The sequence below is a fragment of the Rhinatrema bivittatum genome, chromosome 1, assembly GCF_901001135.1.
Source record: "Rhinatrema bivittatum chromosome 1, aRhiBiv1.1, whole genome shotgun sequence".
NCBI classification, from domain to species: Eukaryota; Metazoa; Chordata; class Amphibia; order Gymnophiona; family Rhinatrematidae; genus Rhinatrema; species Rhinatrema bivittatum.
The window spans coordinates 826,945,916-826,959,978 of NC_042615.1; the positions used below are offsets into that span (position 1 = coordinate 826,945,916).

General features: G+C 44.2%; 1 protein-coding gene across 1 annotated transcript in view; it reads right to left on the minus strand.

Moving 5' to 3' along the window:
* The window catches only part of LOC115073532 (uncharacterized protein PB18E9.04c-like), a 95,456-nt gene that overhangs the window by 24,683 nt on the left and 56,710 nt on the right, over positions 1-14,063 (minus strand). Inside the window, exons 18-21 of the mRNA XM_029572038.1 lie at positions 9,188-9,217; positions 8,526-8,555; positions 5,554-5,583; positions 1,883-1,912 (exon numbers count right to left, since the gene is read on the minus strand). Coding sequence (XP_029427898.1) covers positions 1,883-1,912; positions 5,554-5,583; positions 8,526-8,555; positions 9,188-9,217 — 120 coding nt within the window. The remainder of the gene's footprint in view (positions 1-1,882; positions 1,913-5,553; positions 5,584-8,525; positions 8,556-9,187; positions 9,218-14,063) is intronic.

Genomic DNA, 14,063 nt, shown 5'->3' on the forward strand with positions numbered 1-14,063 from the left:
CCACCCTCCTGACCCCCCCAAAAACCTTTTTACAGGTACCTGGTGGTCCAGTGGGGGTCCCGGAGGCGAGCTCCCCGCGATCTCCCGCTCCGGGCCATCTTCCGGCTACTGGGCCATCCTTTGCCCTTACCTTGTGACAGGGTATCCGTACCATTGGCCGGATCCTGTCACATGGTAGGAGCACTGGATGGCTGGCGCCATCTTGTGCTCCTACCATGTGACAGTGGCTGACCAATGGCACCGGTAGCCCCTGTGACATAGTAAGGGCATGACTATCGGCGCCATTTTGGTTCCTGGCACCCGACGGTACGAGTGCAGATCGCTCCCGGACCCCCGCTGGACCCCAGGGACTTTTGGCTAGCCTTGGGGGGGCCTCCTGACCCCCACAAGACTTGCCAAAAGTACAGCGGGTGTCCAGGAGTGACCTCCTGCACTCGAGCCGTATTGCCAGTATTCAAAATGACGCCGGCGCTACCTTTGTCCTCACTATGTGATATATGGCAGACAGCGGATGGCCTGGAGCGGGAGCTCGCTCCCGGGACCCCCACTGGACCACCAGGTACCTGTAAAAGGTTTTGGGGGGGGTCGGGAAGGTGGTGGAAGCTAAGGGGTTACTTTTAAGGGTGGGGGTGGGTTTAGGGGTTATTTTTGTGTGCCGTTTTTTCCCGCCCCTCCCCCAAAAACGATAAGGGAAGCCCCATGATCAATATCATGGGGTTTTCCTATCGTTTTGGGAGAGCCCTTGATTTCTGACGATTTTGAAAATATCGACGATATTTTCAATCGTCCGAAGCCCGATTCACATCCCTAATATAGATGTTTCTACTAATATACCCCGGGATCAATAGGGTGTAAATGTACATGTATCCTGGTCCTATGCATATACATGTCTCTATTAATATAGCCTTGGTCTCAGTGTGCATCAAAGTATGCACATAACCTGATTTTACATGTGAAAATGTCTTTACTAATATAGCTAGGGGGACAGTTTGCATAAATGTCTGTATGTAACCTGGTTTTATGTGTGCAAATATCTATACTAAAATAGCCTGGGACACACTTGTGTAAACGTATGTATTTTACCTATTATTCTGAGTGTAAATAGTGGTACTAAAATACCCCAGTGCTCAGTTTGTTTTTGTTATGCACACAAACTGGTTTTACTAATGCAAATGTAAATACTAAAATAGCCTGAGGTTAGAATCTGCAGAATATTCACTCTCTGTGTTATTTGCAATGTTTATGCTTGCTTAATTTGTCCTTTATCCTGCATCCATGGAAGTTCTTATGGAATTTTTGATATCTTCATTATCATCAAAGTTTTTTTTTAAATATTTGACTCCTGATGTGTTTCCTTTTTTTTATTTTCATATTTTTCACAATTTTTGTTTAGTGTTCCATTTATTCATTTTTGTCTTTTTTGGGTTGTTGATAATCTTTGTATTCTGTTTATTGTCCCATGTGTATATGTTTGTTTTTATTTAAATAGATTTTTTGGTATTTCCTGTGAATTTCTAATTGTTAACTTGCTGTGTCTGCAATTATTGACTTTATTCAATGTTCATTTTGGTATGAGTGGCACATGTTTAGGCTCATAAGGTTTTTAGATATGATAGTTTGATAACTTTGTATTATGTATTTATGGCTTCATTCACATTTAATAAATTCTGTATTTGAAGATTTCCGAGTATAGCTTATTTTTCAATAATTTTTGGTTGTGCTCCACTCTTTTTCACTGATGAAAGATACTTTTTTTTATTGATGAAAGATACAAAAGAAAACACAAAAAGTTTATAAAAGGAACTTTCTGAGAGTGTAACACAAATTTAAGCGTATGAACGGTTAATGTGAATCGTTATCAGGAGCTAAAGTTTAGTTTTACCTTAGTAGTCCCAAGGGAAGTAGCAGGTATCTAAATGAAAGAAAAAGAGCAGTGAGATTTATGTATTTATTTATTTATTTATTTCAGATTTTTATATACCGGCATTCGAGACAGCAGTCACATCGTGCTGGTTCACATAAAACAGGGGTGCATAGTAAACATAACTATAACAATGGTGCTGAAAAGGCAGTTACATATAACAGGGTGATAAGAACTTGGCTGAGAAGGAAGAGAAAGGACAGGTTATTAATTCACACAGGTAAACGATAGAAGATAAGGTTAACCATGGTGTAGTTGGAGATTAGTTAACCATGTTGGAGATTAGTTAACCATGGTATAGTTGGAGATTAGGGGTGGCTTGGAGGTGTTCGATCAATTGGCGTCCGGGAAAGCTTGTGTGAATATCCAGGTCTTTAGTCTTTTTTTGAAAGTTGAGATGCATGGTTCTGTTCTGAGATTTGAGGGGATGGAGTTCCATAACGGTGGAATGGCTGTAGAGAAAGCCCGGTCTCTTAGTGTGCAGTGTCTGGTGGATTTGGACGGTGGTACCTGTAGCGATCCCTTGTATGCATCTCTTGTCGTTCTTGACGAATTGTGTAGTCGGAGAGGGATCTGTAGGTCAATGGGAGCCAGTTGGTGGATGTTTTTGTATGTGGTAAGAATGGCCTTGTATATTATTCTAAAGTGTATAGGTAGCCAATGGAGGCACTTTAGAATGGGGGTTATGTGGTCCCTTCTCCTGGTGTTTGTCAGAATTCGTGCAGCTGCATTTTGCACCATCTGAAGCGGTTTGGTGTATGAAGCGGGAAGGCCAAGTAGGATGGTGTTACAATAGTCTAATTTTGAAAAAATGATTGCTTGTAGAATGGTTCTGAAATCTTGGGCATGGAAAAGTGGTCTAATTCTTTTCAGCACTTGTAGTTGGTAAAAACAGTCTTTGGTGGTTTTGTTAATAGTGGCTTTGAAATTCAGGCGATTATCAATTAGGACTCCTAGGTCTCTCACTTGTGTGATTGTTGGCGTGGCTTGTTGTGCAGAGGTGATGGTGCTATTTCTGAGGCGATGAGCAGGAGTTCAGTTTTGCCGGAATTTAATACCAGGTTTAGGCTGGTGAGGAGGAGTTTAATTTTTGAAGGCATGTATCCCAGTAAGCCAGAGTTTTTGCGAAGGAATCCTTAATGGGTATCAGGACCTGGATATCGTCCGCGTAAAGGAAGTGTTTGAGGTTGAGGTCGGTGAGAAGTTGGCATAATGGTAAAAGGTAAATGTTAAATAAAGTAGGAGACAGGGAGGACCCCTGTGGTACTCCTACTGACGACGGGTGTTGAGAGGATTCTTTGTTCTGTATCTTGACCTTGTATCCTCTATTGCTGAGAAATGATATGAACCAAGATAGAGCTGTGCCTGAGATACCTATGGAGGCTAACTGGTTAATGAGTAATGAATGATTGACGGTGTCAAAGGCTGAAGAAAGGTCCAGTAGGATCAGTAAGAAGGCTTGACCTTTATCGAGGCCCAGGATGAGGTGATCTGTTAAGGAAATGAGGAGGGACTCCGTGCTTAGTGTTTTGCGGAAACCGTATTGTGATGGGAATAGGAGGTTGTTTTCTTCAATGTATTTTGAGAGTCGGGTGTTCACCAATTTCTCCATAATCTTGGCTATGAAGGGGAGGTTGGCGATTGGACGGTAATTGTTTGGGTCATTAGGATCTAGATTAGGTTTCTTGAGTAGTGGTTTGAGAGAGGCCAATTTTAGGTCATCTGGGTAAGATCCTTGTGTTATTGAGCAATTTATGATGTCTGACAGGGATTTGGAGATGGAGTCAGGAATTGATAGAAGCAATTTCGAGGGGATGTGGTCCGAAGGGTGAGAAGATGGTTTCATTTTCCTTGGATCTCAATGGAAGAAGTGAGTTCCAGTTCTTCTAAGCGGGTATTTTTGAAGGCGGTCTGAGGTGGTGTGAAGTAGATGCGGGTGTTAGGGGGGGACAGTTGAGTTAGAAGTTTGCTGATTTTGTTGTTGAAAAATAGCGCTAGTTCTTCCGCTTTAGATTTGGCTTGGTGAGAGCGATTTCTGATGGGTTTATTTGAGTGAGGTTAGAGACGTAGCTAAAGAGGGCTTTAGCGTCGAAGATTAGGTGGTGGATCTTGGTTGCGTAGTAGTTCCTCTTGGATCTTAATGTATTGGATTTGTATTGGTGAAGAGTTAATTTATAGGTAGATAGAGTGATGGTGCATGGGTTTTTGCTCCATTTAGCCTCATTTTGTCTTAGCAGTAGTTTAAGCTTTCTTAGCTCTAGGGTAAACCATGGTTGCCTTTGAGGAGTTGGGGGTGAGGTTTTTTGTTGTTAGAGGGCATAGCTTGTTGGCTATCGATTCCGTGATGTTGTTCCAAGATCGAAACGCTGAGTTCGGATTGGTGAAGTCTATTTGGGTGAGATGTGATGATAAGTGATTGCTAAGATCTTCTGTGGTGCATGTTTTCCGGTAAGTGAAGCAATGTGAGGGTATGCGAGATGGACTGGTATCTTTTATTGAGAATGAGGAAGTTATGAGGGAGTGATCTGACCTTGGTACCTTCGTGCAGGTGGGGTGCTGGACCAGTTTGATTGCTGTATTGACGAAGATAAGGTCTAACGTGTGTCCGGCTTTGTGTGTGGGTTCGTTAACTAGTTGAGTGAAACCTAAAGCGGAGTATACTGTGAGTAAGGCTTCGCAGTTAGGTGATAATATGGAATTGTCGACGTGCAGGTTGAAGTCACCTAAGATTATAGCTGGGGCATCTAGATTGATAAGGGAAGTAGTTAATTCGACCAGAGGAGAGGTGTCTGTTTCCAGTAAGCCTGGAGGAGCGTAGAAAAGTAAAATTTGGAGTTTGTCTGACGAGAAGAAGCCAAATTCGAGTTTCGAGTCGGTGTGTAGGAGGAGTGTTTGAGTGAATCTGAGGTCCTTTTTTGTAGCTAGGAGGATTCCTCCTCCTTTTTTTTTTCCCTGACGTGGGATGGGGAAGAAGTTGTATGTCTCTGTGGGTAATTGGTTAATTATTGCAGTGTCTGAAGGTTTGAGATAGGGAAGAAGCTCTCCTGGGAGGTGAAACTTCTTTCCTGTGTAACATTTTGATTTGCATTAAAACCTTCCCTTATATATCCCTTAGGGGGAGGGAGTCGCTATGGGATTTCTGTTACAGTCATGGCCTGATGAGGTTTACACATAAAAGTAATATCCCACATCAGGAGATATCAGACCCAGATCTTAGGATCAGATGTAAAATCCACCAAGACCCTCAGGACATGTGAGTGGAGCTGTTAAGGTGGAGTTGTTTTGGATGAATGTACGAGAGTAATTGGTGAAGCCGATGTTCGTTTTGGTTTGAATGGCAGATGTTTAGCTTCATAACATTTTTAGATATTGTAACTTTCTGTTATGTATCTATGGCTTTATTGAAATTTCATAAATTGTGCATTTGAAGATTTCCCAGTATAGCTTATTTTTCTTTAATTTTTGGTTTTTCCCTACAATATTTTTCACTTCTTTATAACTTTTATTGATGAAACATACAAAAGAAAACAGAAAAAAAAGTTTGTAAAAGGATCTTTCTGTGAGCGTAACACAAATTTAAACCTTTGAACAGTTAATGTGAATCGTTATCAGGAGCTAAAGTTTAGTTTTACCTTAGTAGTCCCAAGGGAAGTAGCAGGTATCTAAATGAAAGAAAAAGATCAGTGAGTGGGAGGTGAAACTACGTTTTGCTTTCCATTAAAATCTTCCCTTTTATAACCCCTAGGGGGAGGCTGTCACTGAGGGATCTAAGTTACAGTGCATGACCTGATGAGGTTTACACTTAACAGTAACATCCCACATCAGGAGATATCAGAGCCAGATCTGAAAGCACCACCAATACCCTGAGAAGATGATCTCAACCTCTCCTGGTTTTCCTATCATCATACATTAGTTTCCAGGTCCCATTCTGATTTTACATTATACACAGGAATGTAAAATATTAGCAAAACATATCTTTATCATATTTATCAATGAAAACCAGAAGTAATGTAAATAGTAGCAGTGCTTGATGGATTTACTCAATAAAATAATAACAAGCAGTATGTAACACTTTAAAAATGGTGTGGACCATCCAGTGCTCCTACCATGTGACAGGGGCCAGCCAATGGCACGGATACCCTGTTACATGGTAAGGGCAAAGGGCCATTGGCACCATTTTGATTAGTGGCAGCCAACGGCCCGAGAGCGGAAGATGGCTCCCAGGAACCCACTGGACCACCAGGTACTTGTAAAATGTTTGGGGGGGTTTGGAAGGATGGGGGAAGCTAAGGGAACAGTTTTAAAGGTTAGGGGTGGGTTTAGGGATTGTTTTGGTGTGCCGTTTTTCCCATCCTCCCCCAAAATGATAAGAGAACTCCAGGAACAAAATTGTGGGGTTCTCTTATCGGGAGCCCCCGATTTCTGACGATTTTGAAAATATCGTCCGATATTTTCAAAATCGTCAGAAATCGGGGGGCTCCCGATTTCTGACGATTTTGAAAATATCGGACGATATTTTCAATTGTCTGAAGTCCAATTCTCATCCCTATGTAAATGTACATATGTATCCTGGTCTATGCATATAGATTAGAGATGTGAATTGGAACCGGAATCGGTTCGGATTCCGGTTAAGATTCACATGTGTTTTTTTTCCAATCGGGCCCGTTCGCGTTTTGTTTATCGGCTGCCCAGCCGTTAAACAAAAAACCTACCCCAACTCTTTAAAAGTAACCCCTTAGCTTCCCCCACCCTCCCGACCCCCTCAAAACCTGGTCATCCAGTGGGGGTCCCGGAAGCGAGCTCCCGCGATCTCCCGCTCCGGGATATCCTCCGGCTACGGGCTGTCCTCTGCCCTTACCTTGTGACAGGGTATCCATGCCATTGGCCGGATCCTGTCACATGGTAGGAGCACTGGATGGCCGGCGCCATCTTGTGCTCCTACCATGTGACAGGGGCTGACCAATGGCACCGGTAGCCCCTGTGATCTAGTAAGGGCAAGGCTATCGGTGCCATTTTGGTTCCTGGCACCCGATGGCATGAGTGCAGATCGCTCCCGGACCCCCGCTGGACCCCCAGGGACTTTTGGCCAGCTTGGGGGGCCTCCTGACCCCCACAAGACTTGCCAAAAGTCCAGCGGGTGTCCGGGAGTGACCTCCTGCACTCGAGCCGTATTGCCAGTATTCAAAATGACGCCGGCGCTACCTTTGTCCTATGTGATATATGGCGGACAGCAGACGGCCCGGAACGAGGGCTCGCTCCCGGGACCCCCACTGGACCACCAGGTACCTGTAAAAAGGTTTTGGGGGGGTCGGGAGGGTGGGGGAAGCTAAGGGGTTACTTTTAAGGGGTCAGGGTGGGTTTAGGGGTTATTTTTGTGTGCCGTTTTTTCCGCCCTCCCCCAAAACGATAAGGGAAGCCCTACGATCAATATCGTGGGGTTTTCCTATCGTTTTGGGAGAGCCCCCGATTTCTGACGATATTTTCAATCGTCTGAAGCCCGATTCACATCCCTAATATAGATGTTTCTACTAATATGCCCCAGGGATCAATAGGTGTAAATGTATATGTATCCTGGTCCTATGCATATAGATGTCTCTATTAATATAGCCTTGGACTCAACGTGCGTCAAAGTATGCACATAACCTGATTTTACATGTGATAATGTCTCTACTAATATGGCTAGGGGGAAAGTTTCTATAAATGTCTGTACGTAACCTGGTTTTATGTGTGCAAATATCTATACTAAAATAGCCTGGGACTCACTTGTGTAAACGTATGTATTTTACCTATTATTCTGTGTGTAAATAGTGGTTCTAAAATACCCCAGTGCTCAGTTTGTTTTTGTTATGCACACAAACTGGTTTTACTAATGCAAATGTAAATACTAAAATAGCCTGAGGTTAGAATCTGCAGAATATTCACTCTCTGTGCTATTTGCAATGTTTATTGCTTGTTTAATTTGTCCTTTATCCTGCATCCATGGAAGTTCTTATGGAATTTTTGATGTCTTCATTATCATCAACGTTTGTTTTTTAAATATTTGACTCTTGATGTGTTTCCTTTTTCTTATTTTCATATTTTTCACAATTTTTGTTTAGTGTTCCATTTATTCATTTTTGTCTTTTCCTTTTTTGTCTTTTTTGGGTTGTTGATAAACTTTGTATTCTGTTTATTGTCCCATGTGTATATGTATGTTTTTATTTAAATAGATTTTTTGGTATTTCCTGTGAATTTCTAATTGTTAACTTGCTGTGTCTGCAATTATTGACTTTATTCAATGTTCATTTTGGTTTGAGTGGCACATGTTTAGGCTCATAAGGTTTTTAGATATGATAGTTTGATAACTTTGTTTTATGTATTTATGGCTTCATTCACATTTAATACATTTTGTATTTGAAGATTTCCGAGTGTAGCTTATTTTTCTATAATTTTTGGTTTTTCTCCACTCTTTTTCAGTGATGAAAGATACTCTTTTTTTATTGATGAAAGATACAAAAGAGAACACAAAAAAGTTTATGAAAGGAACTTTCAGAGATTGTAACACAAATTTAAGCGTATGAACGGTTAATGTGAATCGTTATCAGGAGCTAAAGTTTAGTTTTACCTCAGTAGTCCCAAGGGAAGTAGCAGGTATCTAAATGAAAGAAAAAGAGCAGTGAGATAGGGAGGAAGCTCTCCTGGGAAGGTGAAACTTCTGTCCTGTGTAACATTTTGATTTGCATTAAAACCTTCCCTTATATATCCCTTAGGGGGAGGGAGTCGCTGTGGGATCTCTGTTACAGTCATGGCCTGATGAGGTTTACACATAAAAGTAACATCCCACATCAGGAGATATCAGACCCAGATCTAAGGATCAGATGTAAAATCCACCAAGACCCTCAGGACATGTGAGTGGTGCTGTTAAGGTGGAGTTGTGTTGGATGAATGTACGAGAGTAATTGGTGAAGCCGATGTTCGTTTTGGTTTGAGTGGCAGATGTTTAGCTTCATAACATTTTTAGATATTGTAACTTTCTGTTATGTATCTATGGCTTTATTGAAATTTCATAAATTGTGCATTTGAAGATTTCCCAGTATAGCTTATTTTTCTTTAATTTTTGGTTTTTCTCTACAATATTTTTCACTTCTTTATAAGTTTTATTGATGAAAGATACAAAAGAAAACAGAAAAAAAAGTTTGTAAAAGGAACTTTCTGTGAGTGTAACACAAATTTAAACCTTTGAACAGTTAATGTGAATCGTTATCAGGAGCTAAAGTTTAGTTTTACCTTAGTAGTCCCAAGGGAAGTAGCAGGTATCTAAATGAAAGAAAAAGAGCAGTGAGATAGGGAAGAAGCTCTCCTGGGAGGCGAAACTACGTTTTGCTTTCCATTAAAACCTTCCCTTTTATAACCCCTAGGGGGAGGCTGTCACAGAGGGATCTAAGTTACAGTGCATGACCTGATGAGGTTTACTCTTAACAGTAACATCCCACATCAGGAGATATCAGACCCAGATCTGAAAGCACCACCAATACCCTGAGAAGATGCTCTCAACCTCTCCTGGTTTTCCTATCATCATCCATTAGTTTCCAGGTCCCATTCTGATTTTACATTATACACAGGAATGTAAAATATTAGCAAAACATATCTTTATCATGTTTATCAATGAAAACCAGAAGTAGCTTAGGCGCCGACGTGACCTCAGCATCCCGCGACCGTCCTGGGGATTTAAAGGGCCTCTCTTCTCCCGGCGTCGTCCTTTTCCAGCGTGCATCAGACCCGAGGACGGACCTAGAGGGCAGCGGTGGTCTGGGCCTGCGCGGTCGGCGCTGAAAGCCCGTCAGGGTAAGGCCTCCTTTCGACCCGCTCTTACCCCTCACGGGCTCGCCCGCCAACCACGCGGCTGACTTCTTCCGGTCCTCCTCCTGAATGAACCCTGCTCCTTCAGGCTCCTCTTTGCTGTAGCCAATTGCGCTTAGGCGCCGACGTGACCTCAGCACCCCATGACCGTCCTGGGGATTTAAAGGGCCTCTCTTCTCCAGGCGTCGCACGCCGGGTGTTGCGTGCGCGAAGGAGAGAGACAAAGGGGACAGCCCCTTTGTGCGCCCCTTCGTGTGCTCCCAAAGTGCCAAGGGCCCAGCCAATCTATTGCCCAATTGCTGTTTAATTCTGGTTGTTCCTCATTTCCGGCCTTCCTCCACCTCTTTTGTCTCACGCAATGTCTTCTAGAATCTCTGCCCTACAAACTATCAAAAATGTCACTATTCATATGTACCTGTCCTATCTCCAAGCAATGGAAACACCCCTCCAAATATCCCCCGTCCCCCAACCCTCCCTACCAGCTGCATAGAAGACTTACTCCTATCATGATATCTCCACTCACTCAATTCCTCGGTCTCACCCTAATCTCACTACTCCTCTTTAACGCCCAGGCTCTTAAAAAAAAAAAACACATTTACTCCATGACCTCTTAACTGACTCCAAGCCTGAAATCTGCACTATAACTGAGACATGTTTTAAACCCACTGACATGTCTCTTATTAACCAGCTTCCCACTGACATCTATGATATCTATTCCATACCCCGCAAAAAGAAAAGAGGAGGTCTACTCCTCATTGCAAAAAAAGAACTAAAACTTATACCCCAAAAATGTAACCCTCCCAATCGACATGAAGTTGATTATTTCAAATCAAAACAACTCCAAATCTACCTTATCTACACCCCCCCCCCCCCGGTCTCTTAGAAAAAGACCCTTCTCTTCTTTTTGAATTCCTTGCTGATTCTCTCTCCCCGGACCTCCCTACTATTCTCCTTGGTGATTTCAACCTTCATGTTGACTCCAACCCCCAATCCCCAGCTTGTGAAATCTTCATTTTCTCCCTCGAATCCACTCCCCATCATGCCTTGCTATACCATGGTCCGACCACTCCATTATTAGAACCACCCTTGCATTACAGCCATCAACCCCCTCCTCCACCACTCAGCCCCAGTCCTTCGAGTTCCATAAAACCTGTCCTTACAACAGCATGCTCTAACATTCCAAACATTCTTGACCTTTCATCAGCCAACAATGCCGTCTCCTCCTGGTCTGAGATTACCCTTAACATCGCCAACCAACTATGCCCCCTTGTAGTAAAAACTATTAAACCTGCACATACAAACAAAAAACCATGGTTTTCTCCTGAAACCAAGAAACTTAAAACCCTCCTCAGAACTGCTGAAAGACGCTGGCACAAACTCCCCTCTCCAGCAACTAAAACCTACTATTATCAACTTATGCACGAATACAGAAAATCCATTCTGGAAACCAAACGAGAATATTTCGCAAAAGAAATCCACCAATTCCAATACAACCCCAAGGCCCTTTTTTCCATGATTTCCACCCTTACCAGTCCCACCCCTACACTACCACTCGAGCCCACCTCTAACAAACGATGCAATGAACTGGCACTTTTCTTTCAAAACAAAGTGTCCTCACTCCTTGCACAATTCTCCCTAAACACCGACAACGTATCACTTCCCATCACTGACCTTTCAGCCTCACTCTCATCCTTTGAACTCTCCTCCTCCATTGAAATTGAAAACATCCTAAAAAAGATGAGACCCTCTTCCCATCCCTCTTAAACTATACCTACCAAACTCTTACTGTCTATTCCTAAAACTATTGGCAAACCTCTTTCTTACATCTCCAACTGCTCCCTTGAACAAGGCTTGGTCCCCAACATACTAAAACAAGCTGTGGTTAAGCCCATCCTCAAAAAACCCAGCCTGGACTCAGCTAATCAATCCAATTTCAGACCCATCACTAATCTCACTTTCCTTTCCAAAGTCCTTGAAAAAGTAGTCAACTCCCGTCTGTCTGACTATCTTGAACAACACAAAATCCTTCCGCTCAATATGGTTTCAGGAAACACCTCAGTACTGAAACATTACTCCTCTCCCTAACTGATACTATAATTAAAGGAATGGATGCTGGCTTCTCCTACCTCATTGCCATGTTGGACATCTCGGCAGCATTCGACACTGTTAATCATAACATCCTTATCAACATCCTAATCAGCATTGGTATCTCTAGTTCTGCACTCTCCTGGATCAAATCTTATCTACAAAATCGTCACTACACTGTTATCATAGATAACACACAATCCGACCCGGTCAGCCTTGAACGTGGTGTCCCCCAAGGTTCTTCTCTCTCTTCCACTTTGTTTAACATCTACATGCTCCCCCCTCACCAACCTCCTTACTAACCTCGGTATCAAGCACTTCATCTACACAGATGATGTGCAAATTATTTTCCCGTTCACAGATTCCCTCCATACTGCTCTCCAAAACTGGGAGGCATGTCTCACTTATATCAACCATCTCCTCACCAGCATGCACCTGGCTCTCAACCCTCAGAAAACTGAGCTCCTAATTAGGGATGTGAATCGTTTTCCATATCGTCTTAACGTCTAACTCGAGTTAGTGCGCACTAACTGAAAATGATACAATTTGACACTTTTCAGGTCAGTTAAGGTCAGTTTAGGAATGAATATGTATTCCTATTGGCTGCCCTCTTATTTATTCATGTTACCAAGTTTCCTACTGACAGTATATGGGGGATGGGAAATGGAAACAGTTGGTAGCTTGACAAAACAAGTAATGTGATCAGTCAATGTGACTAGAACTTGTGCCCTAACCCTGATACCAGGGGTATTGTGATCTTCCTGCACACAGTGCCCTATCCCTATTAATACCAGGAGTGTTGTGATCTTCCTGCACACAGTGCCCTATCCCTAATACCAGGGGTGTTGTGATCTTCCTGCACACAGTGCCCTATTCCTGATACTGGGGGTGTTGTGATCTTCCTGCACACAGTGCCCTATTCCTGATACCGGGGGTGTTGTGATCTTCTTGCACACATCCCGGTATCAGGGATAGGGCACTGCATGCAGGAAGATCACAACACTCCTGGTATTAATAGGGATAGGGCACTGCATGCAGGAAGATCACAACACTCCTGGTATTAATAGGGATAGGGCACTGCATGCAGGAAGATCACAACACCCCTGGTATCAGGGATAGGGCACTGTGTGCAGGAAGATCACAATACCCCGGAGGAGTGAGGGTCAGGCAGCTCCCCCCTGTCTGTGAAGCCAGCCTCTCACTAGTAATGCAGGGAGGGAGCTGTCTCAGACTTCACCATCCTCCCCCCCCCCCCCCCTCACCCACACACCATTCACTAGCTGGGACATGGGGGAAGTCAGGAGTGAGGGTCAGGCAGCTCCCCCCTGTCTGTGAAGCCAGCCTCTCACTAGTAATGCAGGGAGGGAGCTGTCTCAGACTTCACCATCCTCCCCCCCCCCCCCTCACCCACACACCATTCACTAGCTGGGACATGGGGGAAGTCAGGAGTGAGGGTCAGGCAGCTCCCCCCTGTCTGTGAAGCCAGCCTCTCACTAGTAATGCAGGGAGGGAGCTGTCTCAGACTTCACCATCCTCCCCCCCCCCCCTCACCCACACACCATTCACTAGCTGGGACATGGGGGAAGTCAGGAGTGAGGGTCAGGCAGCTCCCCCCTGTCTGCGAAGCCAGCCTCTCACTAGTAATGCAGGGAGGGAGCTGTCTCAGACTTCACCATCCTCCCCCCCCCCTCACCCACACACCATTCACTAGCTGGGACATGGGGGAAGTCAGGAGTGAGGGTCAGGCAGCTCCCCCCTGTCTGTGAAGCCAGCCTCTCACTAGTAATGCAGGGAGGGAGCTGTCTCAGACTTCACCATCCTCCCCCCCCCCCCTCCCCCACACACCATTCACTAGCTGGGACATGGGGGAAGTCAGGAGTGAGGGTCAGGCAGCTCCCCCCTGTCTGTGTAGCCAGCCTCTCACTAGTAATGCAGGGAGGGAGCTGTCTCAGACTTCACCATCCTCCCCCCCCCCCCTCACCCACACACCATTCCCTAGCTGGGACATGGGGGAAGTCAGGAGTGAGGGTCAGGCAGCTCCCCCCTGTCTGTGAAGCCAGCCTCTCACTAGTAATGCAGGGAGGGAGCTGTCTCAGACTGGTATCAGGGTTAGGGCACTGTGTGCAGGAAGATCACAACACTCCTGGTATTAATAGGGATAGGGCACTGTAAGAGATGACTGTAGTAGATTGAATAAAGATCTGATGTTTCTGCTCTC